This window comes from Anabrus simplex, chromosome 2, assembly GCF_040414725.1.
Source record: "Anabrus simplex isolate iqAnaSimp1 chromosome 2, ASM4041472v1, whole genome shotgun sequence".
In the NCBI taxonomy this organism is placed as follows: Eukaryota; Metazoa; Arthropoda; class Insecta; order Orthoptera; family Tettigoniidae; genus Anabrus; species Anabrus simplex.
This window is the reverse complement of record NC_090266.1, coordinates 637,028,923-637,055,513: the sequence shown is the minus strand read 5'-3', so window position 1 is coordinate 637,055,513 and position 26,591 is coordinate 637,028,923. Positions and strand designations below refer to the sequence as shown.

The following is a 26,591-nucleotide window of genomic DNA, read 5'->3' as shown; positions in this document are numbered from 1 at the left end:
AATAGATGACAAGTTGGAGAAAGCGGGAAAGGCTTTTCGAATAATGAGATTCTCAAAGGGAATTTACCAAGAATGGACTCTCTTCTTTCGAGTTACTTCACAGTCTCGCGCCTGTACTGTAATCAGCGGATCATGCCTTCAGCAGATTGACGATGACTGGAGGAAATTATCCTTTGTCAACATCAATGATGATATTAAGCCTGCTCTGAAGTAGATTAATTTTGGGCTAAGGTACAGGAGGTGAAAAACGTTTGGTGAATGTGAATTTCCCGCACTTCCAGAATTTGTACACACTGTTTTGTCACTCCCTGACTCGAAAGCTGACTGTGAAAGAATATTCAGCAAAATTAATCTCATTAAATTCAAAACCACGAATAAGCTAATTACTTCTACGCTGAAAGGATGCTTGCTGGGCAGTCAGTGTGTTTGAGTCAGTGGAACGTGTAAAGATTTCAAATCGTCCGAGAACATGCTCAGGAGGATGACTAAAGCAGAGTTGCATAATAAACCAGCAAGCTCATGTACCGGTACTTCAGAACCTTCTGTGAATGTGCCTACAGGTTCCCCAGAAATGATCATGATGACGATGACTATATCCAGCCATGAGATAAGGCACTTCATTGACTTTAAATCTCATGTTGACTACTACTTTACAAATTACCCAATTCTTAAGTAATCTAAATAAAAATTATTTTTGTACCCTTGATACTGTATCTCACACGTTAGCACAATGACATTTATTGTGCATCCTAACCTGTTTAAATGTGGAGTTGCGGCAGTGGGACACCTAACTATCGTGTCATAAGTAATCCGCGGAACGAAAAGTTATACGTGCTGCCCGAAGCAGAGGTATTTGAATTTCAGAAATTTCATACTATTAACCAAGAATCGAACCAGTTAGCTTCCTGAGAATCAAGCTGCTGTGTAAGTGAGCTATCACGCCTATAGGAGATTTAAATAGTGAATATTTCAATGGTTATTTAAAGTCGTAGATCCTCTCATGAAAAAATACGATCTTCTTGGGGTTACTATACGATCCTGACCATCTCAGAGGTTGGCAACGCTGCTAACAAGGGAATGGATTTTGGTGTAAAATTCTAATCTGGTTGAAATTTAGTACACAATATTCCTACATAGTTGTACAATAACGTGAAAACCACACGGGCCATTTTCAATTTTGAACGCCAAAAACCTGGCGGGCAACGGCATTAGCTAGGAGGTGGAGAGAGGTAAAACTAACCTTGAATACTAGCAGCATGCGACCTGCCATGCCATGGTGCATGCCCCACCTTCCACTCATCACTTCACTCTGTTCGGTAGGGCTATGCAAAACAAACTTGATTATTCGGATGAACAGGTCCCTAATCATGCCGTCATCAAGTCATGTACGTATGACAATTTTATTTTGTCTGTTTCTTAATCTTACCGGCATAGACAATTTTTTTTCTTTTCTTTATTTACCCTCCAGGGTTGGTTTTTCCCTCAGACTCAGCAAGGGATACCAGGTTTATCGCCTCAAGGGCAGTGTCCTGGAGCTTGAGATTTTGGGTCGGGGGAAATACAATTGCGGAGGAGGAGCAGTACCTCACACTTGCTATGCTGAACAGGGGCCTTGTGGAGGGATGGGAGCAATGGAAGGGGCAGGTAAGGAAGAGGAAAGGAAGTGTTCGTGGCCTTAAGTTAGGTACCATCCCGGCATTAGCCCGAAGAAGTGGGAGACAACAATTAATTTTAAAAACTTTCACAAATGTCAGAAATTGACGACGACAATGGTTAATTGTAAATTTCAATTCTTGGAATGTGGTAGTTGGTCTACAAAGCTGCTTTGCTGGATGTGATCACTCCGAAAGCGAAATAATACCTGGTGAAAGAGAATTGGGTTTTGAACTGTAGGCTACCGTAAGTAAAAGCTTTCTTTACATTTTCTCATAGCAAAAGTATTTTTTTTAAATTGCTTTACATCGCACCGACACAGACAGGTCTTATGGCGACACTGGGATAGGAAAGAGCTAAGAGTGGGAAAAAGGCGGCCGTGGCCTTAAAGGTACAGCACCAGCATTTGCCTGTTGTGAAAATGGGAAATCAATGAAATTAATCTTCAGGGCTGCCGACAGCGGTGTTCAACATACGAATAATAACACAGTAAAGGTTTCCAACTATTCAATACTAATATGTATTTACAATATTTTAAATTACATGGAACTAGTTTCGACCCACCTAGGGGTCATCATCAGCCATATTAACGCATAAACAACTCTTGTCGAATCCTAAAACATGTTATTTTAACGGTAAGAATCTTATGGATTTGTAATTATAAAGTGAAGTGTGGTAATGAAATGAAAAATGTTAGTATGGTACAGGTGAGTAATAATTAATAATTATACGAGGAATATACATACTAAGAAGTTTGGAACAAAGTATAAATGGGGTGCTTAGTGTTGTAAAAATTATACACTCGTGGATATTGTGCCATTTCACTGTTATAAGAAGTTCCGTCCGCAAGAAGGACAAAGATGGAGTCCAGGTCTCCGAGAATAATTAACGTCAAAATGTCTGCTGATACCGCGAGCGAAAGCAAAAGTATTCACCTCAGGCGCTAGAGAAAAGAATTTAGATCCAGAAGGCAGTGAAAAAGAACGAATGTGAAGATTGTTACTAATAATTTAAAAAAAATAAGAAAACTAGATTGAATTGCTACTTCAAAATCAGAGTCGAAGACGGAAAGCAACTACGTCAGAATTAAAGAAGGTATCGACAAGAGATAATTTCAGTAGAAACAAGGAGCAGATTTATTGGAAGCTGCGTCGCAGATCAAGCAGAAGATTATTAATTTCGTTCCACGAACTCTAAAATACGTGGAAAATCAAGCATAAACTACGACAAGCTTACGTCACGGCAGTCTCTGCTGACGTATTACTCGATATCACCCAAGTTAAAGAACTACAGAAGTGGGAATCCTATAATAATTCCTGGAAAGACGAAGGAGAAAAATCTGTTCATTTCAAGTCATAGAATTATACTACCCCAAGATTATTATTTGTCAAGTAGATCAACTCTTTCAAAGGAAGCAATCTTTTGCGTTAAGCAGATTATCACAGCTGTTCATGATGGCAATGCTAATTGATTCTGTTTGCTATTCTATTCCAACTAGTCCAGAGATGAGCAAGATGTTCTAAGAAGACGATAGGCCAGACTGCCCAAATGGGTGCCGTCGGATGACGTTGCCTGCCGAGAGATGACTAAGCCCAGAGGAGAATTATGCCAGTATTTCCCATTCACCTAGGGAAGTAAAAGGAGGCATGTCCCTATGTCCTGTCAGCTGGACATATGCCGATGACTGGAGCTGCTGAATTCAGATAAGTCTTGTTTTTAAATTAATGTAGTGATGTTTTATATTCATATGTGGGTATAATACAATTTGTTAAGTTATTCCGTGCGAAATAATGAAGCGACGAAAGTGGTGTATTGAATTAGATCAAAGGTGGTTTAGGTAATCTTCGTATATGAATGATAAATCCATAAATAGGTAGTCAATCAGTGATGAAAGCCTACGTTCGAGATGTGATCCATGTAGTGTGAAATACTGAGTTCGTTAAGGTGACAGTGAATTGTATACTATGTCAAAGAAAGACTTAGGTATGTGTGTACGTTGGTTATGACCAAAGAATGTCAAGTTAGGAACCAGCAGTAGGATATGCTTGCCAAATAGAGAGATGTGTTTACAATAATTTAAGGTTATGACGGAATTAAGGTCATAATGTCGTGAAATATGTCCATGAACCGTGATTAAAATAATAAATGCCACGATTAAATGGAGTGGATACGTATTTAGTAAAGGAGACGGGATATATGTTTGGAAGTATAATAATGATTATTTTAAGAGAAGTTGATATGAGAGTGATAATTTAGAATGGTGGTAGTTATTGATTCTTCGCGAGTATGAGCACGGTGATGTAGTAGTGGACTTAATGGTTTCAAGTTGAGTTTTTACTAAGTGGAAATGAATATGTAGCATTTATATGTACTATTTCTATTACGAGCAAGTACAAGAAAGTTCAAGTATGATCGAAGTGACACTTGTTGGTTAGCGTGCATACTTGGTAGTACCAATGAAGTCTCAGTTAGGAGGATGAACCAAACACATGCACTATGTCACAGATGTTTTCTAATTATAATCTATTCTCAAGCGAAAGGACGTGTAGTAACTTCTTAGGCAACACTCTATCACTGATGACTGACTGTACGTGTATAAATTGTATCTTATGGTCGAGTCTTCGCACAATGCAGACCACATTAGCTAGTATACTTCAGATGAAACTAATAGAGTAGTCGTTAGAATATATAAAGTCACACGTATGTTCAATTAAAAATGATGAGAAGATTCAGATTTTAGAATAGTATATGGAACCTACTGGTACTTGTTGAACCATTTATTAAAATTACATTAATTTAGAAGAAGACTTATCAATATTCACGCAGAAGAGGAAAAAGCATGAATATTCAGAATTGTAAATCAGTTGTTTATAGAAATATTAGGGAACTATCCTCCCAGGTTGATATTTATAGGTATCTATTGATGTGTTGTGAGAGATAGGAATAACTATATGTCAGCAGATTAATATGAGCTCTAAGTAAGAGCCAGTAATTAACTCAAAAACTTCATAGGCAACAGAGGAGAATTCCAATTCATGAGATATGGTTTTAGGCCTAAAATGCGTCCTGAATATCTTGAAACCACCCTCAATCTACACTTTAGCTTGTAAGGTATCATATTGTAAATATTTTTCTTTGCTAGGGTGCACCCACACAAGTTTTAATTATCCCAAACATATTTTAATTTAGTTGTTTCAATCTATTAATTTTTAACTTTATTTCGATTTAATCATTTCTTAAAAAAAAAAAAAGAAAAAAAAAAAAGAAAGAAAAAAAAACTAAGATGGTGAGCTCGACATCTTTGGACTTCTAATTCTTAATTTATTAATTATGAGCTGAGTTATAGTAATGTTCAGCTAAATAATTGGTTATAGGACTTCAATAATTTGCCGTATATTACATTCTGTCCTTGATTTTTGGGTCAGTCAAGATTTAAGCACTTAGTGCAATACATTTCAATAGGTTCATTTTTAAAATGATTAACTCAAATAGCATTTCTTATATAATGCATAGTGGGGGCCGGACGTGTCAATTACCAGCAGATTCAAGATGAACGTCGCTTGCATGTATTTTTACCCGATACCGACATTTCTCCGATTTCTCCTTACGCCAGAAATGTGGATGTGTTAATTGAAATATTGATATGGAGAGAAGCTAAGAGAGGAAGTAAAATGATTGATTGTGCATTCGGATAGAAGTAGACAGATTTAACAAATTAAGGCTATGCTCGCCAGAGATGGATAGGATAATCAGATGATCATGCAGTTTTCTCTATTAAAAATTCTTTAGGGAGGATAGCATAATGTTCGACCTTTGCATTGAAACAAGTATGTAATAAATAAGATATGTAAAACTTAAACCATTCTTTCAATGTGTATCGTAGCGTAGAGACTTAGATTTAAGTGGATGAATGCTGCAACATCTTGGCAGCGTAAGAAATTCAATAAGTAACGTATGAGAGTTATTTCTATGTGTAATTTAAGATTTCTTTGGCTCCGTATGGCATGTCTTTCTCATATTCGGAACTCATAGCCCAAATGATAGATTATGTTAGTCAAAAGGATCGTAATTAAGCTAGCCTGGATCTTATGCGTCCTCTCAGGGAGCCGGAACGGCGCAATATCAGTAGTCCTCGTACTAAAGAACACAATGTAAAATGACACAAGAATATAAAAATATATACAAGTATGTACAAAGTCTGGAGAGTAAAAAGTGATACTCTTTATATGCCGAGTCGGCTTGACACTGATCAGCTTAAGCAGAGAAATTAGGCAATTTGGTGTATTAAAGCTGTTGCCTAATTTCTCTGCTTAAGCTGATCAGTGTTAAGCCGACTCGGTATATAAAGAGTATCACTTTTTACTCTCCAGACTTTGTACATACTTGTATATAGTTTTATATTCTTATACGTGTCATTTTACATTGTGTTCTTTAGACGAGGACTACCGATATCCATGAGTGTATAATTTTTACAACACTAAGCACCCCATTTATACTTTGTTCCAAACTTCTTAGTATGTATGTTCCTCGTATAATTATTACTCACCTGTACCATACTAACATTTTTCATTTCATTACCACACTTCACTTTATAATTATAAATCCATAAGATTCTTACCGTTAAAATAACATGTTTTAGGATTCAACAAGAGTTGTTTATGCGTTAATATGGCTGATGATGACCCCTAGGTGGGTCTAAACTAGTTCCACGTAATTTAAAATATTGTAAATACATATTAGTATTGAATAGGTGGAAATGTTTACTGTGTTATAATTCATATGTTATTCTCAGTTCAATACGGACCAACAACATGAAATTCATAACCCTTGATTAGTGGTGTTCAAACCCACTATCTCCCGGATACAATCTCACAGCTGCACACCCCTAACCGCTCGGCCAACTCACCCGGTGTAGCAAAAGTAGACGTGCGCCAAGACTGAATCATAATCCTGGTTTACAGGCCTTACTGCAGAAAAGGTTAGTGATGTGCAGGTTACCAATGAACATAAGGAGACGTTAGTTTTGCCTGACAAAAACAATGAATAAGCAATATCAGACACTGACAGTGAAAAAGATGCAACCACAACACCTGCAATAAGTATCACATACAGAAAGAAAAAAGGCAGCTGGTTATTGGCTGAACAAAGGAGGGATAAAAGGGTCATTTAAAGTCGTTCAGCACCAATTTAAAAAGTTAAAAAGGTATGGCACCAGTGTGACCTTTCTAGATGGAAACTACAAGAAGAATCAGGTGGCAAAAAGGCCGAAAAACTGTAATTTATCACCAAAGAAACATTTCAAGAATTTAAAAAGGTGAGGCTGAACAACAAGAAAAATGTCCATGATGAACACATTAGAAAATGGGCCCTGAAGAAGGCTCGGCGTGTTCATGACGATACCTTCTGCGCCTCAATTTTCTGGGTACGAAAGTTTAAAAATAAATTCAATATTGGTTCTGGGAAAGTTATAAAATTTGTAACCAAAAGTTACACAACCGATCAGCTTGACCTTGCGTCGAACACAATTTTTGTAGGAGAGGGATCCAAATTAACAAACACTCTCATCCGGCCCCATGGTGTAGGGAGCAACGCGTCCACCTGTCACCCAGCGGCCCCGGGTTCGATTCCCAGCCGGGTCAGGGTTTTTAAATTGTAACAAATTAATATTCCTGGCCTGGGGACTGGGTGTTTGTAACGTCCTTAATCTTTCTTTCCTCACACACAACATTCCACACTACCGCCAATTCCAATTACACGCACGTTCATACAATATGGTGCCAGTAGGAGCAAGAGATCCACATGGGTCGACGCCCCGAACAAAAAGCATTAAAAAAATTTAAAAACCCACCCTCTCTCCAAAGTGATTTTTTAACACAGACCAAAGCGGGTTTAAAGGGAGAGAATTTTTTTTCTTGCAGAAGCGCAATCTAACACATTAACACAAAGCTATACAATTCAGCCCGTAATTTCTACCGATGGAGAACTGTTACATAAACTGTTAGTTGTATTAAAAGAAAAGGACGGTGAATTTGGACCTATTGTTAAAAAAGTATGCTTACAGCAGATAATTTATTAGTTTTGCCTTCACTGTACGGGAAGTTAATTAAAAAGTTATGTCAAAATGTACCAGACGACAGTGTTTTACTCTTGGATTCGTGGACAGCACAAAATGAAGCAAATATATTAGCATCATCACCCGCCGACAAAACTATTATTTTTAAAACTATTCCCCAGGAACTACTGGAATGATTCGGCCATTCAATGTGCTTGGTTTCCGGATATGGAAACAATTTGTTCATTTTTTATGCAATTTTGATATCAACATTCATTTGTGCAACAATATTTTAAAAACCCAATAAATGACACACAACCAACCATCATCTCCACTGTTTCGTATCGTGGATGTATAGTTGGTACAAATCCGGTTATGGTGAAACACAACCCGCTTACTTTTTGAACCCCGCCCAGTTTTGTTTCAAGGATGGTGCCATCCGAAATACTTGTGATATGAGTACAAAATAATGTGTTGCTAGGTGTGCGTGGTGCAAGCAGTCTCTTTGCATTTACCACTTTTTGCAAGCATTCACTATTGCAAGGATTACAAAGAGTAAAAAAAGGTCGGTTTATTAATTTACAGTATGGCCAAATGCAAAACATCAAATTATGTTGCATGTTATACTCTAATCGACAGGGTAGAAGGATGAAGGGCAACACCAGCACGGCAAATCGCTGCCTGGTTGCCGCGAGCCATTGCGTGCTGTTAGGATTCAAGGCCAGCTTTACCTCTCCCCACATCCTCGCTAATAACGTTGCCCGGCAGGTTTTCGGCATTCAAAATTGAAAGTGGCCCGCAAGGTTTTCATCACGTCATTGTACAATTTTTGTGGGAATACTGTGTACTAAATTTCAACCAGATTAGAATTTTACACTGAAATCTGTTCCCTTGTAAGAAAGCTAATTAAGACCAAGTGCCAACAATGTTTACACTTTCCAAACAGAGAGCATGTTATAAAGCTGAATAATCATAAGTATGTGAAATTAAAAGGAATGTGTGTTTATATGACAGGTAATTTTATTATAAATATACAAAATTACATTTATACTAATAACTCATTTTATTAATAACAAAACTGACCAGTTGATGAAGAATCCACACAGCTGACAGTCAATTACATATGAAAATCAGATAATTCCTTCAAAAGAAGTCTGGTTGTAAAAGTAAGAATGTAATACTCTTTATTACCTTCTCACTACAATAAAATTACAACACCTCATAACTCTACACTTATTTTTCAATTGGCAAAGTAAAGAACGAAGAAGAGGAAGGAAAGTGACTTACTAAGGCATGCAAACAGCACAAACATACTGAGAAGCCCCATCAATACTTGTTTATTTTTCTTTTGGTAATGGCCTACTCTCCTGTGCATGATATGTTAGTAAGTCACCCTTTCTATTTACTTAATCTCTCTTCAGCTAGATAATGTTTCTATTCTGCCTTTGTTTCATTAGTTTGTTATTCATACAATACTTGACCTGAATACTGTACGTCCTAAAGAACAAGTGCTAGGTCACTAGATATTTAATATTCTGCATATCAATAATCATCATACAGTAAGTACATTGTACAAACTGAACTGGAAAGAGGATGCAGCCCATCCTATCACTAAAACTAATATTTATTCATGTCTAAAATATCAGAATTAATTTCAAATATATATTTAAAAAGAAGCCAAAGTCCCTGAGATTTTGGGCTTTCCTATCAAGCCAATTCTTTAAAAGAGAGTAGAACAGCTTCTTGGATGTGAATGATAAGTTATGAAACTGAAAGTAATAAACCAAACTCATGATCAGGAGATTAAAGAGCTTCCATTACAGATTCACACAAACATTCTGTAATAGAAACATATGAAAGCAATATAAAATGCAATAAAAATCATGACAATGGATGATTCAACCATCCTAACAGTTGTTAAGTGTTCAGAATTTCAGTCAGTTTATTAAATTTAATTATTTGTAGGCAGATTTAATTAATGTACACAATACATGTGCAGCTTCAAAAGTACTTGGAAAAACTGGTACAATAATTTCCCATACCACCAGTGTATAAATACTGGAATCTATCCTATTACTGAATTCAGACTTCGTTCACCTCCATGAATCATATCAATTACTTGGAAAAAAAAAAAAACAACATTGATTTTAAGATATGGAATTTGTGGAGAAGGTCAATAATTCAGAACACATTTTTTTAAATTTATAAATCACAAAACATAAAATATACAAAGACACATATTATAATAATTATATGAAAGCTGGATTGTTAGAGAATACACAATAATAACACATTTTCTGACAATATACAATGGTTGGCAGCTGAACTGATAACTGGATGTGAAATTTCAGATCATTTTGTGTAACCTCAACAATCAAGCTAAGAAAATCCAATCAATGTCATCCATTCAGAAACATTCACTTTTAAATCTAACAGCATTCCAACTGAACTGGAAATGAAGCCCCAAGGCCTGCTTCTAGATGCTTAATATCGACCTGGAATAAGGATATGGTACATAAAATGATTTGAACATGATCCAAACATACAAAAACACTAACTTACAAATCTCATTTATCCAAATACCACCCATATTCAGCTAACTAAAATCAGTACACTAAATAGCTGAAACTGTCCTCTCTGTTTTAAGCAAAAACAGTAAAATGCTGAATTTTTAAAAATCATTTTAGGGGGAACAAACAATATCTATATCAACTCAACAACACTGAATTTTAAATGTAAGAGACATGAACTCAGTTCTCAGAGCAAATGTCACTAGGAAAAGTTAATAAATTAATGCTACACAAGCACTAATCCGTGTACCTGTGTACCTTTGAATCCTTTTTAACATCAACATCCATCTTGCTATTCAGTAAGAATAATACAATATTTCAGAGATTTTTTTTTTCAATTTACATTGCACCGACACAGATAGGTCTTGTGGCGGTGATTCAGAGAATATTAGAAGACTGGAGACATACAGCATTATTCCCAATGTTTGATTTATGTATGCAATTTATCTATAAAGGAGTGTAGGTTGATTTATAATCTCACCTTCCTTCAGGGCCTTGTATGACGAAGTTGAAAAATGTTACCATAAATTTAAAATAAGTACTGTCCACTGTTGAATACTTCTCAAAACTTATTTGTTGGAAGGATGGCTGAGCAAACTGTACTAAAAAAAATATATATATATTCAAGGAAAATTATTTGTATTGAAGACTGGCATTTGACAATTTCAAAATGTACGTGATCATACAATGCGTTCACTAAGAGTGAAGACTATTGCCAGGTTAAAAAAAACTCAAGATTCTTCAGTCTGCCAAAACTATTTTGAATAAATAAATTTACATCGTAACAAGAATCAAGAAGTGGTTATGCTAATGGATTTTTTGCCAAAGGAACCAACTAATAATAGGAAATTGATGGTTCAAGAAGAAAAATAGCCACAATATTACCAGGTATGGATAGGGAGACAGAGGAACGATAACGATATTGATGACATATTAATGGAAAAAGGACATGTATGAAAGATCTTATGGATGTTATAGCTGTTCAGGAAGAGTTTAGGGAAGAATTACATAAGGGCAGGTATTATGGTAGTCATGTTGAACAGGAGTGGGATAACTTTAAGAGTGCATTTGTATGGTGTGCAGAGAAAACGTATGGCAGAACATCAGGAAAGGTAAGGTAAAAGAAAACATGGTGGAATACCAGAGTGAAAGATAAAGCAAAGGAAAAGAAGAAAACTTTGAAGGAATGGAAAAAACAAAAGATACATAGAAGCAGAGTTAAAAAAAAAGAAAGAAAAAATGTAGCTGAAGTAAAACTGGGAAACATTCACCCAGGAAGTAAAGGAAGATTTGAAATGTGGGAAAAAATTATTATTTGGAATTATAAGGAACTGTAGGAATGTAAATGTGAACACAGGGTTTGTGAAGAATACAGGAGTATAATGACTAAACCAGAAGATATGATGAACAGATGAAAAAATTTCAGTGCACTGCTGAATGTGAGAAACCAGACATGTGAAGAAGTATCCAAGGCAGCAGGAATAGAAGAAGTAACAGAGAAGGAATCAGACCATTACAATGGCAAAGGTGGAATGGGAAGTTAAAAGGATGAAGATGGGAAATGCTGTGGAAATTGATGAAACAACCATGGGAATTGATGAAACAACCATAGAAATGATCAAGGCTGCAGGACCAGTGGGACTCCAGTTGACTAACAGAATACTGAATTGTATATGGAGAGAGAGAACTACTTTGCAAACTTGTTTTATTACATGTTTGATGTTCTGGTCATTCCCTAAATCCAGGCAATTTTCTCTTTCTTCAAGCGTTAATCCTGATTCAAGATTTTCTAAACGTCTAAGGGAATGCCATGAGCAAAACAAACTTGGTGCTCTACACTGACAAGCTTTCGGACTTTGAGCATGACATTTAGACCATCGGTTACGATTGCCATGATTTCACTGTCCAATGAAATATCGAAATGAGAAAGGCTCTCTTTTAAAACATCACCACATGCCTACGCCTTCAAAATTACATCAAAACGAGTAAGGCCAGAACTCTTTCTCCGAATGATTATTTATGTTCATGTATCTTTTGCTAGAAGTCTGTGTCCATTTGTCAAAGCTGAAACTAAAGCACTGGCCTTCATTATTTAAAGCAGTTAATTCAGCTTTTATATGCTTTCTAATTCTGTAACCGACAACATGATTACGAACTGTTGAAGCAGCATTCGGTAAATCTGAATACACTTTTGATAACAACGCTCTCAAATCTTTTGAGGTTACAAAGAAACTAAAAGGAAAACGTCCTCAAGTGAGCTATGTATTCGCTTCAATGGCAGTGGTTCTTCACCACTTCGGCTAGTTGATGAGGACGGCCTTGTAGTAATAACTTTTTTGCCATGTTTAGTTGAAAGATGAGTGTGTGATCCTTTGGTTAACCCTGCTAAGGATTTTAATATAGCCGAGCAGTATTTACACTGCGCTGTTTTGCTATCTTGCGCGACCAAAAAATGGCTCCACACCAACGTTGCATCCCTGTCTTTTTTATGTTCGACGAAAAACTTTAAGATAGAGTGCAAGTACCTACAAATTACAAATTAACTAAAAAAACAAAGCTTGTATTCAACTCAGCTAAGAATCTCTCAGTCTGCTGGCGCAAACTGCTACTAAAATAACAAGCTGGACGTGAGTGAAAAACTGACAGAAAAAATGATTGGCAGACAATTGACAGGTAAAACGCACTGAGCATTTCACTTAACGCAGTCCATTTTGCAACTTTTAAAGAATGATGCCGATCTCAAAAATCTCGGGACCAAGAAAACGTAATCCTGAATGGTCGTGATCCCAGGATACAATCCTCTAGTGACACTGCAGTTTGATTTTGACATTTAAGTTCATAAACTCATGATCTGAGGAAAGGGTCTTTTTCAATTAGGTTGCATTTGCTGACGTGTCCGCAGTGTGTGGTTCATTCTAAAGGCTAGTTTTAGACCTTGTTTTTTTTAAAATATTAGTTATTTTGTACACATTCTTGTTCACATAGTTGAGGACAACAAATTTTTCTCTTGCATGTGTGGTTTTTCTGGTGTTTGTCCTTTTTTATTTAATAATTTATCTATTGTGTTAGGAGAGTGGTTGTTTTCCTTGGCAATTTGTTTTGTTTGTATTTCAACAATGAAATCTGTTGAGCACATTGCTATGGAAATTGCTGTGTATCACTGTATACAGTCCTGCTAATTTGTGTGTATGGGTAGCTGAATTAGTTATTTATTGTGTGTGAGTGGGTTTTCTGTGCATTTTGTATGACAGGTTATAATAACACTAAGATTTTTTTTATAATCTTTGCTTCACGTCGCACCAACACAGATAATTCTTATGGCGACGGTGGGATAGGAAAGGGCAAGGAGTGGGAAAGAAGCGACCATGGCATTAATTAAGGTACAGCCCCAGCATTTGCCTGGCATGAAAATGGAAAACCATGGAAAACCATCTTCAGGGCTGCCGACAGTGGGGTTCGAACCCACTATTTCTCGAATACTGGATACTGGCCGCACTTAAGTGATTACAGCTATCGAGCTCCGTCGGTTTTGGTTTAAGGTTGTTCCAAGGTGATTATATTTGTTTCTTGCAGTGAATTATTGTATTTTAGATGGTTTTTCCTCCCCTGCAAACCATGTAACCTTGTCACGGTGCGGAGCCTTGTGTGTCCCAATAAAGTAGATAGCCGAGCGGCAGGTGCAACCATATCGGATGGGTATCTGTCAAGAGACCAGACTAACGAATGGTTCATCGAAGGGAGGTAGCAGCTTTTTGGAAGTTGCAAGGGTGGCAGTCTAGATGACTGACACAGCCTCGTAATAATACTCAACAGGGCTTAGCTGTGTTGATACTGCTACACGGCTGAAAGCAACGGGAAACTAAAGTTGTAACTAACTCCCAAGGACATGCAGCTCTCTGTATGAATGATTTACTGATGACTGCTTCCTCGCGGTAAAATAGTCCCCTATTTGGATCTCCGGGTGGGGACAATTATCAGAAAGATGGATACAGACATTCTGTGAGTCGGAGCATGAAATGTCAGAAGTTTGAATCGTTGTGGTAGGTCAGAGAAAAGGGAGATGGACAGACTTATGTTAGATGTAGTTGGTATAAGTGAAGTACGTTGGCAGGAAGAGCAGGAATTTTGGACAGGCGACTACAGAATTAACACAAAATCAAACAGGATAAATGCAAGAGTTGGTTTAATAATGAATAAGAAAACAGGGCAGCAGGTAAGCTACTACGAACAGCTTAGTAAAAGGATTATTGTCAAGACAGACACCAAACCAATGCCCACCACAACAGAGCAGGTCTATATGCCTACTAGTTCAGCAATGATGAAAAAATCAAAAGAATATATGAAGAGATAGAAGATTTAATACAATAATTATGTAAAAGGTGACGAGAATCTAATTGTCATGGGAAATTGAAATGCAGTGGTAGGGCAAGGAAGAGAAGGTAATACAGTAGGAGAATTCGGATTGGGATAAAGGAATGAAAGAGGAAGTCGGCTGGTTGAATTCTGCACTGATCGTAATTTAGTCCTTGCTAATACTTTGTTCAAACACAACAAATGACGGCTGTATATATGGACGAGACCTGGAGATACTGGAAGATATCAAACAGACTTCATTATGATTAGGCATAGATTCAGAAACCAGGTGCTAGATTGCAAAACTTTCCCAGGAGCAGACGTGGACTCTGAACACAACTTGTTGGTCATGAAATGTCACCTGAGGTTGAAAAAATAAGAGAAAGGAAGGAATGCAAGAAGGTGGGATCTAAATAAATTGAAAGAAAAGAGTGTGAGGGATTTTTCAAGCAACATGTTGCACAAGGACTAAATGAAAAGGCTAAAGGAAACACAATAGAGGAAGAATAGACTGTCATGAAGAATGAGGTCTCTGGGGCTGCTGAAGACATGATAGGAAGAAAGGAAAGATCAACTAAGAATCAATGCATAACTCAGGAGATACTAAACCTGACTGATGAATGACGAAAGTGCAAGAGTGCAAAAATGAAGAGGGCAGAAAGGAATACAGGCGATTAAAGAATAAAGTGGATATCAAGTGCAGGACAGCTAGGGAAGAATGGCTGAAGGAGATGTACAAGGATGTTGAAGGTTGTATTGTCCTAGGAAAGGTAGATGCTGCATACAGGAAAATGAAGGGAACTTTTGGAGAAAGGAAAACAAGGTGTATGAATGTTAAGAACTCAGATGGAAAACCACTTCTAGGGAAAAAAGACAAGGCAGAAGGATGGCAGGAACATATCCAACAGTTGTATCAACGTGAAAACGTAGATGATATGGTCCTGGAACAAGACAAGGTTGCTGATGCTGATGAAATGGGAGACCCAACTGTGAGGTCAGAATTTGACAGAGCTTCAAGAGACCTAAATAGGAACAAGGCACCTGGAATTCATGACATTAACTCTGAGTTACTGACTCCCTTAGGAGAAACCAGCATGGCAAGGTTATTCCATTCAGTGTGTAAGGGTATGACCACACTGCGTGAAACAAAACAAATACGTTTCAGGCTGTTCGAGGCCGTCTACTTCAATCAACTAGCCCTCAAAATACCAGAAGTGAACGGTGACAGACCACACTGCCGAGACAAAACTTTTTGTACGCTCCAGGCTGCCTCAGTCAGGTGGAAGTTGTGCTAAGGCTACTTGTTTGCAGCAAACATAATAAGTCAAGGTAAGCCTCCTGTTCTACACTCTGTATCCTCGCAAACATGTAAAAAGCAAACTGCAGCTGGTAACATTGCAGAACCCATGATAGCCGATCTACAGGCAAGAACACTGGCATCATCGGAGACAGCAGAAAACCCTACTCTTTGTATTCTGAAAATTTTAGTTGAAGATCCACTATCAGACCCTCCCCATGCCGTCACTCCTGCTCCTGATACACCCTTCGGCAATTTATCAAATGACACTAAAATGTACACTCTTGTGTAACATGATGTACCCATATTAAAAGGAGTAATAAAATAAAGATATTTACCCCACTACATGCTCTATTATTTTGTTTCTTACCTAAGTGTCAAAAATAATTTTTTCCTCTGTGGCTATGCTTTTCCGAAAACTTTTGTCTTGTTTTGTAATCTCGTTCCCAATAAAACTTAATAAAATTCCGCAAGTTGCAGGGGTTATATCGCATAATTAAGAAATAGATCTTCATAGTACTGTAGCTCATTTAACAAGGACACTACCCTATTACTTTCAATTCTTTTGACATTTAAAGCATGAATCCAAAATTTTCGTGGTGGTTTTGAATTTAGAAGCAACCACTGCCCAATCACTGGTATGCATTCATCTACATCCTATTGTCCAAACGACACCTTGATGACTGCCTGAGTTTGCTGCAGTGTGCGCGCAGAGTTGTATGAAGCAGCCGAAACATTTTGCCTGAGGCGGTTTGTTTCGTGCAGTGTGGTCGTGCCCTATGACATATGAGACAGGAGAAGTGCCATCCAATTTTCTGCGGAATTATGTTATACCTATTCCCAAGAAAGCCGGTGTTGACAAGTGTGAAAACTACCGGACCATTAGTTTAGTATCTCATGCCTGCAAAATTTTAACGCGTACTATTTACAGAAGAATAGAAAGACAAGTTGAAACTGAGTTAGATCAATTTGGCCTCAGAAGAAATGTAGGAACAAGTGAAGCAATCCTGACTTCACGTCTGATCTTAGAGGATCTAATTAAGAACAAGCCTACATACATGGTGTTCGTAAATCTTGGAAAGGCATTTGATAATGTTGAATAGACCAAGCTATTTGAGATTCTGAAGGTGACTCATGAGTCTATAAATTTTAACAACGCAGAGCACCTTATTTGTACTTTTGTTCCAGAATTCTTAGCATGTATAATGTACTTGTATTAATTATTACTCGCCTCCATCACACGTAATATTTCATTTTCATTTGCAACATTTCAACCACACTTCATATTGTAAAATCTTACTGCTAGAAAACATGTTTTAGGATTTCGCATTTATTTTGTGTATGTTTTAATATGGCTGATGACCCCGAGTAGGATTGAAACTAGTCCCATGTAATGTAAATACTGTAAATACAATTTAGTATTGAATAGGTGGAAAAGTCTACTGTGCATTATTTATATGTTATCTCAGTTCAATACGGACCAACAATATGAAGTTCATAACCCTTAATAGCACAGGCTAGGGTGACGTGGAGTGCTCCATCAAACCAGTCTAAGGACTGATGATGCAAACAACAACAGATGGTTTTCTATAATTTTAACTGATTCTTCTATTGGCACATTGGTGTACATACAGGTGATATGTATCATTCCTGTGTGCTCACAGCTATTTTTAGGTTATTTAGTTCTTTGATTAGTACTCGAGTGCTTTTAATCAGTCTTTTGAGTGCCAGGAAACCCTGAGAGTAGTTCAAGAAACTAGTGGAAAGAAGTGTCACATAGGTGATGCATTGATTTTAACGCGTCAGAAAAATACTTTGTTCTAGTGTTCCACGACACGCCCCGTTAGTTTAGTGGGAGGAACCCATCTCGTTTTGATATGCATTTGTTGGTTTGTGCTGTAACTTTTGATTCAGTTGTTGAAGTGAACCCTTTTATTCCTTTCTAGTACTCGTCTTTTTCCATTACAACTGTTGTGTTTCCTCTATCTGCTTCTGTGACAATTAGATCGTCGTGTGTTGTTTTGTTCTCAACTGTTTTAATGCTGACAACAGAACTATTGATAAGGTCACAGTGAAATAGACTATGAAATTTTGGAGAGAGGATGAGGGGACTATAAGAAAGCAATGAATAAAAAATTGATCTGCTATTTTGAGCCACGCAGTTCTGAAATCAACATGAAAATGTCCAATAAGATTGCACGCTTTAGCATATAGCTGGATGTGGACTGTCGTGATCCTAAAGACTGGAGAGGCTGGGGACTTGGATTTGATTTTAGGGAGCTTACACTACGGTAATAACAAGGCTACACTTCCATTTCACTCACAACTCCCTTCACCTGTATTATGCAAAGCATCTGTACATTCTTACAAGTACACAAATAAAGAAACTGATCTTTACAAATATGTAACTTGGTATGCGACAGGGATTTTCTCAAGTCCTTGTCCTCTCGAATTTCATCTACACATTATATTTTATGACTGAAAAATGAGTGAGAACTTGGTGAATACTTAGCTCATATCTAAGGTGGTTCTTTCTCTTTGCCTTCTCTCTTGATTCTTCTCTCCGCGACACCGTAGCCGTCATGGACGACACAATGTCTACTCGAAAAGAAAATGCAGTTCCACAAACTCAAACTCGGCACGCTCAAATATGGTTGTTCTCAACTAAAGTCAAATTTTCTTTATTGTAGTTTTTTGGTTAATTATGCATTTGTTGAACATAATAGCACACAGCTGTTACTTGAATCTCTTTAACAGTGGGGTAGGTTCTCTCTCTCTGTGTGTGTCTGCGGCTCACTGCCACGATGTGTAATTCATGGTAGCTGGATCAGTTCTCCTCTCATGCTTTTCAAACTTCAGCTTATGCGTTTAATTCCTACTTTTTCAAATTTTTCCAGTGCCTTCCCAAATACCATCCCCTACTACCACAGTGTTCTGTAGTGTCTCAGTCTGATTGGCTCATGTGTTCCACCCACTAAACTACCGGGACGTGTCGTGGAACACTAGAACAAAGTATTTTTCTGATGCGTCAAAATCAATGCATGGCCTATGTGACACTTCTTTCCACTAGTTTCTTGAACTACTCTCAGGGTTTTCTGTTGCGTCTCTATTCCTACATTGGCGCTGTTTTGTAGGATATTTCACAATGTTACACACAACATTGGATCTGCTTCCAACAAGGTTTGCTTTATGTTAAATTGTACTGAACTGTATGCTTTTTAATACTTTCAAATTTACACTCAAAATGATCACTCACTTAAATATTCCAAGCACTGTAACTTCTTGCCGTTGTTATACATTTGCTTAGGTTTTAAACTGTTACTCCCGACCTCTCGTTCTCGGAGGTCGCAGATTTGAGACTAGCTCGACACAGATATGAAAGGGGGTGTCATAACACACGGTCGTGACCAGACGAAGCGAGCATGTTATCCTGAGCTTTCTGTGTCAGGTAGTTAAAACACATATCCCTTTGAGATAGCAGTCATGAATCTGGCTAATATTCTAGAGTAAGCATTATGGTACTTCTGTGAAACGGTTTCTCTTCTTCCTGTGAAATAACTATGGAAGAAAAGAAAATGAGTCAACTTGTGATCAGACTAATTGAAAATCATCCCACGGGTGCTAGGGGAGTCATGTATAGGTAGAAATAGTGATAGCGAAAGTGATAGTGGAAGCAGCGACACCTCATCTGCATTATCTGAAAGAGAAGGCAACATAACATTGCCAGGTGGTGGTGGTGATTTTTGTTTTACGAGAAAGTACAGCTAGGTAATCACCTCTATGAATAAGTTAAACTGAACCATGTATGAGAGGTGTTACGGATCATAGTTTGAGCCCTGAGTCTGATTCCTGTCAACCCAGCAAAGCAACACTGCAGTCACCTGACAAATCTACCAGTTCAAGCTATGCTTCCAGACCATAGAAGAAAGTGGAGCACACTTTAGATCTTGCATACAAGGGAAAACCTCTATATTTACAGTTAAATAAGTGGGGTAATAAGCAGGTTTCATTAACCACTGTTTGCAAAAACTGTCATATGATGATGTCATTTCGACAATTGTACATGTGGAAGAACCAATTAAAATTTATGTCAGCAAGACCTGTCCAACACAGGAAATTGATGTATTAAAAAATTATTTTCTTGCTTTGCAAAAGCAAGAAGGCTGAAGCGGAACGTTTGCAATGAAACCTGCAACTGTGAGCCTTGGAACTTTCAAGAGAGATTTCAATGGGACAAAGCAATTTCGGCACATCTACTGGTTGGTTGAGTCACTTCAAGAAAAAATACTGAATCAAAAGTTGAAAAATCACAAATTGTATCCCGTGCATATCTAAAGGAAGAAGAGGAAAAATATAAATTTGTGGAAGCAGCTACAGAGTGACTACACACCTTCATAATACAATACCAATCAGGGTGGTTTGGTGCACGAAATGAAAGCAAAAAGCACTCAATTGTTTGTGAGAAACATAATACAGAAACAGTTACTCAATCAGTTAGTGCACCCACCCATTCGTACGAAATGATGCCTAGAGTTTGTATGGCCAACTCTTTTCCCAAAATTATTCGTTGTACTACAGGAGGCAACTGGAACTTTCGGTCCGAGATTTCCCGAAGAAATGATTCATGGCGAAAATTTAATTGTAACAGTCAAAAAATCAGGGAAAATTGGAAAAAAGGAATTAAGGTATTGGTTTAAAGAAGCTATCTTCCCATTTGCGGAAGACAAATATGTGCTAATGTAAGATTCCTGGACTACTTATGGTGATGAAAGCTGTCTTGAAGACATTCCTCCCTCCCAGCAACACTATAGAAATTTTCCAGATTCCTCCCAGCACTACAGAGGAAATACAGCCCTTGGATAAGTTTTTCTTCTGGCAATGGAAGGTTTTGTATCACCGTATATGACACATTGTGCTGGCTTGTGAAGACTTTCAGTTTGATGTTTATCAGAGAAAGAGTACGTTTCTCTGACAGATATTGTCAGATTAAAGCTGTCATCATCGGAAAAGAAACTGGCGAGCTGTTAGTCAACATGTATGACTGGTAACATATGTTCACTGCTCATGGTAGGGAAAAAGTTCCTCAGATAACACCTTTCAGTCACTTTACTAGGAAAAATAATATACCCGGTGTCATGTGTCAGAAAAATTTGGACGGTCCAACTGTAATTGTGAAATTTTGCAAAGCAGAAAATCTCCTTCAGAACCTACCTAAAAAGATGGAAGAAAAAGGCATGACTGCATAAAAAAAATTAAATATCTGTTTGACAACATTCGAGAGTAATGTAGAACAGAAACAAGGGATTTGTAGTACCCAAAGCCAGGCGACAATACCGCTGAACCTGGACCAAGTAGACATTGTGTGCACAAGAGGAAAAGACATAGATAATTAAGAACACTGCAGGAAAATGAGAGATAATTCAGTTTTGTTACTACAGGATACAAGATAGATTAGTAATGTAAATCCTTAATTGGATTCTGAATGTGTGTAGTTTCAGAACGATCTTTCAAAATATCCAAGATTATTATTATTATTATTATTATTATTATTAACATTAGCATTACTACTCTTATCATAATTATTGTATCCTAATCTTCTTTGTATATCTGCAAATATGAGTGTCACAAGACTAAAACTTCCTGTTTTACATACTTCAAATTTAAAACATGTTTACACATTTAATTTCTGGAGAATAAAAGTCCTACATATTTATGAAAATTATATTAAAATGTAAATGCTGATATTCCTTTATCCAGTGAAACAGCCAGGTTATCTTTAATCATTAATATACATTGCTGTGCAAAACTTACGGATGAGATAAAGCAACATAACTACTCGTTGAAAATGAATGAAAGTGCAGTATCATGTTGCCAGAGTCTGCCACGTGTGCATAGAAACCTGGCGTGAGGTCAGCGCGACTACAGCGCTAAATGGGTCTGGCCCCACAAAACGCGGCAGTTGAAGGAACGGAACAAGACAGTGCGAGTCAATCAGCGAGCTGTTATGGTGCACTGTGGTGTGTTATTCATTACAACATGGCCGGAGGCAACAACTTCACACGGGGAAGAATCATCGGAGAAACTGGAAGAAGGACGAAGTGTAACGAGTGTAGCCCAGGACTTTGCTCACAGCATTGTTTCACGTGCATGGAGATCATTCCGAACTATAGGCACTGCTGCCCGAAGGAGAGGAGGGGGTCGACCAGGGTCAACTATAGCAGCAGATGACTGCTATATTGTGGAACAGGCAAGGAGGACTGCAAGGCACCCAATCTCACACTCCACAGTGGCACGGCGACTGCATGGGGGGAGTGTCTGTTTGCCCAATGACTATTACGTTGTGTTCTGTTGACACCCGCACATCGGCGGCATGTGCCAAAAGCATGAGGTCTGGACCGACAAGGAATGGGGTCGCGTGCTCTTCTCAGACGAGAGCATATTCAGTCTGAGTACTGATTCTAGACGCACCCTCACCTGGCGAGAGGTGGGAACACTTAAGACACCCAGGAACATTGTCAAACATGATCATTTTGGTGGTCCAAGTGTTATGGTATGGGGAGGTATAACGTTGCACGGGCATACCGACCTCCATATCTTTGAACGGGGTACACTCACTGGTCAACATTATTGTGACAGTGTACTCCTCCTCCATGTGCGTCTTTTCAGGGGCGCATTCGGCTCTACTTAATTTTTATGGAAGACACTGCACTACCGCATCAAACAGCGCAGGTGGAGGAGCTCTTGGAACGAGAGGATATTCAGCCAATAGACTGGCTTGCCCGTTCCTCCAGCTTAAATCCCATCGAGCACGTGTTGGACATGTTGGGCAGATGTATTGCAGCACATCCACACACCAATGACCATCCAGCAGTTGTCAATCGCGCTGGTGGAGGAATGGAATGCCCTACCACAAGAACTCCTTACCAATCTTGTGGCCAGCATAGGAACACGTAGCAGAGCATGCATCGTTGTCCGTGATGATCACACACACTTTTAAGAACCATGTCCCTGCTTTTGTGGTGTTAATCTAGTCATATATCATTTAAAGTTTTTAAGATTCAGTGAACTCTGGTTTAGAGGACGTTTAAACAAAACTTTAAGATAATTGGTGCTATACTTTTAGAAAAAAGGACTTTTAGGTTAATGTTACAAGTTAATGTTCATGGTTCATGTTTTTAATCAAGTCATTTATAAGATTAGTGTACACTTTTATGCTTTGTTTTTGCAACCTTAAGTTGTCATTGTATGTTTTTCTAATTGTGTGGCTGAAGATGATGCACACCAGCATCGAAACCGGTCCCATTAATAATAAAATGTTATAATTCATCTTATAACATTGTATTGTATTGAATAGGTGGACCCCACTGTTTTATTCCATTCAGTTACCTAGCATACCATACCGTAGCAGTTCTTCTTATGTATAGTTCAAATTTCATTGAGTAAAGTTACTTGGCAGTGACTCAACATGCAAAAGTTACTTTCGTCCATAAGTTTGCACAACAGTGTATTTTCAGAGGACTATACCCAATTTTCCAATCAATTTTCTCAAAATTCAATAAATTCTGTTTCCCAACTTCAAAGTTATGTAAAGGGATGAGTTTTTAAGCTAGATACTTATAGTTTTCACGAAAATGATCGCAAATGTACCTAATATCAAAATATAAAATAAAGAAAAAATGAGACTGGAGAGCGTCGCATATACTGACGGAATTCCACTACTTTATTCCAATGGCTTTCATAGAGATGTCCTACTTCGAAGGGAAAGGCTGTTCCTCAAGAATCAACACAGCCAACCTCTGCATGCTTTAGAGATCTCTTTATTACTTTTCTTTGTGATCTCGAGCACCTTTAACTGTAGCAATTTGTGCAAAAATGAAGAGCAGTAATTTCTTAATGAAAATCCACAGCCCGTTTCCAGTCATTCGACCGGGTCAGGAATGGAATGAATAAAGCCCCATCTAGCGGCGAGGATAGGAATTGTGCCGGTTGCCAAAGCCTGTCGCACTCCTCTGGGGTAATGATTAATGAATGACAGGTGAAATGAAATGCTACTGGAGGAGTGTGTTGCTGGAATGACTTATAACAGGGAAAACTGGAGTACTCGGAGAAAAACCTGTCCCGCCTCCGCGTTGTCCTGCAAAAATCTCACATGGAGTGACCGGGATTTGAACCGCGGAACGCAGCGGTGAGAGGCCGGCGTGCTGCCGCCTGAGCCACGAGGGCTCATAGTAATTTCTTAATACAGTTATAAATTTAATTTTTTTTTTTCAATTTCTGTATCCTGGACTGATTTTGTTCCTTGAAATGATAGGGCTGTCTTCTTGGCACACTGCAACTATTCTTTTTGTTTATTCCAGTAGTGTACATGTGATGTGATGGGCCTACACAGAACTCTCATGCTGCAGCAGGACTGCATTACTTTTGCCGACTATCACTGTTAATTTAAACTGTGCTTTATAGTTCCCGGTTTCTTACCCAATGTTAATCATTATTCACGTATGAATGTAAAAATAATTAGCACGGAGACCAGTATATGTTAGACCAAGCGTGCATCACCCATGTGCTTATTACAAGCATAGACAGACACAATGCGTAGCTTAACAAATGGTCCCGTTACTGAAGTGCTGCTGTTTAAAGACTTGTAAAGTAGGTAAATTATTATGTTTCCTTTTTCCGAAGTGGGGCAGCTCTTTTCAGACACCCACCCCCATTATGGAGGTGAGCTGCTTGTACTTTTTTAACCACGTATCAGCCCTCTAGTCAATTTTAAATTTCTTGTAGTACTTGGAGTCGAACTCAGCGCTCCATAGAAGGTATTTAATCATGCTGTTACACTACAAATTTGGACTAGTAAACCCTTGTCCTTGTCCCCAGGTGGTGCAGCTCTTTTTATGCGCACCAACAATGGAGGCAAGCTGCACATGTCAGCCCTCATGCCATTCACAAATCTCTTGTAGTACCAGGATTTGAACCAGGGTCACCAAGGGCGACAACTAATATTACTGACTTAACTAAAGGAGGCGAACTAAAAGGCGATGACCAGCCGCTGAAACAATAGACGTTTTCATGACCCTGCATATTTTGCAAAAATAAACACTGATGACAGAAAACTTTTACTTAATTATCCTGTCGTGGAATTTTATGCATATGTCTATGTTTGCCCAAAACTGGATTCTGAAACTAAGGGGTCAGAAAATTATATGAGTAAACACGGTAAAACTGTTAATCCCATACTGGCACAGAAGTCAAGTAAATGCTCTAATTCCTATTAGCTTCCAAATCTTCCCCTATCCTGCAGTTGTATTTCCAATCCCCGCACTGAAATATCTATTAACATTACTGTGCCCATGTTGCTCACACTATCATCACTGAATGCTTCATGTAACTTGTCTAATTCATCCTCATTATCAACCTCACATGGTGAATACATCAAGATACATCAAGACAATTCTTGTTGAAATTCCTGCAACCCCCCAAATCAAGCTACATCATTCAATTACATGGCTAGTAAAAACTATGCTGTGTGCTACAGTTTTTCTAATGAACAATCCCACAACACACCGCCCTTCCCACTTTAAACATGTGTTAAGAACCTTAAAAATCTCCTCTCTCTCGTACTAAATATCTCCCCTTAACTGACTATAATTAACTCTTGACACATCCAGATGTTTACTCAACGATTTCTACTTTCTTCTTTCCAACCATAAGCCTTGTGAGAACTGAACGAATTCCATTTTGTTCGGCAAGTACAGTATGTCGATTATCCGAATGTCAATGATTCAAACTCAAATTTTCCCAGGATCTTTCCTTTGTTATTGTTAAATGCATGATACAATAATGTTCTCTCTCTCACTGTAACAGTACAATTATGCAATTACACTAGACACTCAGATTCCAGTCTGTCAGTCAAACACACTGCAATTACAATATAAATTACAACAGTATAAACATACTTGTAAAATTACACACTATTATACAAAGAATGATATGTTTCGTTCTACAGGAATGTCCTCAGATTCTATCAAATCCCTTAAAACGTGCTTATATATGTGCAGTATTGTTTACGTAGTGTAAACTTGTCAATGATAGAGAGTTTAATCATAACGTGAACCAGTAATGAAAAAATATAAATTTACAAGTATTAATATAATGAAAATGTACGTACTTTTCTAGACTGCCAATGCCAAGTCCATTATCACCAAACACTATTTCAGGACTGTGGTCATGGAAAGTTTTGGGTAAAGCACACTGCTCGTGGAGAAAGGAGGGAAAGCATGGGAGGGGCCGTGTGGAGCATTGTGGATCTCTTCATTTGGATGTTACAACAGAGTATACTGTACCGTGGAGAGGGGAGGGGGAAGTAGGGCGGAGCAAGTGGAGCACTGTGGAAACTTCTATCAACAGTGGAGAGGGGAGAGAAGGTTATTAACCTACTTCATGATAAAATGTACTTTTATGTAATATGGATGAATGCAAGTTAATGATTTCAGGTGAATAAAGTAAGCAACTGAAATAGAGACTTACTATTAAATATTATTATGATACAAGCTAATCTAATGAGTAAGTGTTGTCCAGATGTTACGTGAGTAGAGCGAAAAGGGGGGAATTCTTTAGAGAGCGCACACACACACACAATGAAACTGAGCTTGCCGCTACTCTGCCGCCA

At 38.0% G+C, this 26,591-nt stretch overlaps 1 protein-coding gene across 7 annotated transcripts in view; it reads right to left on the bottom strand.

Annotated features, from left to right (window-relative positions):
* The window catches only part of LOC136864298 (transformer-2 protein homolog beta), a 290,867-nt gene that overhangs the window by 35,959 nt on the left and 228,317 nt on the right, over window positions 1-26,591 (bottom strand). For 2 of the 7 annotated variants that reach the window (XM_067141098.2, XM_068226231.1), the window contains one exon: window positions 9,895-10,200. The exons of the other annotated variants lie outside the window; for them this stretch is intronic. In XM_067141098.2, coding sequence (XP_066997199.2) covers window positions 10,190-10,200 — 11 coding nt within the window. In that variant the 3' untranslated portion in view covers window positions 9,895-10,189. Of the gene's footprint in view, window positions 1-9,894; window positions 10,201-26,591 lie in introns of those variants that run through there. 7 annotated transcript variants of the gene reach the window in all.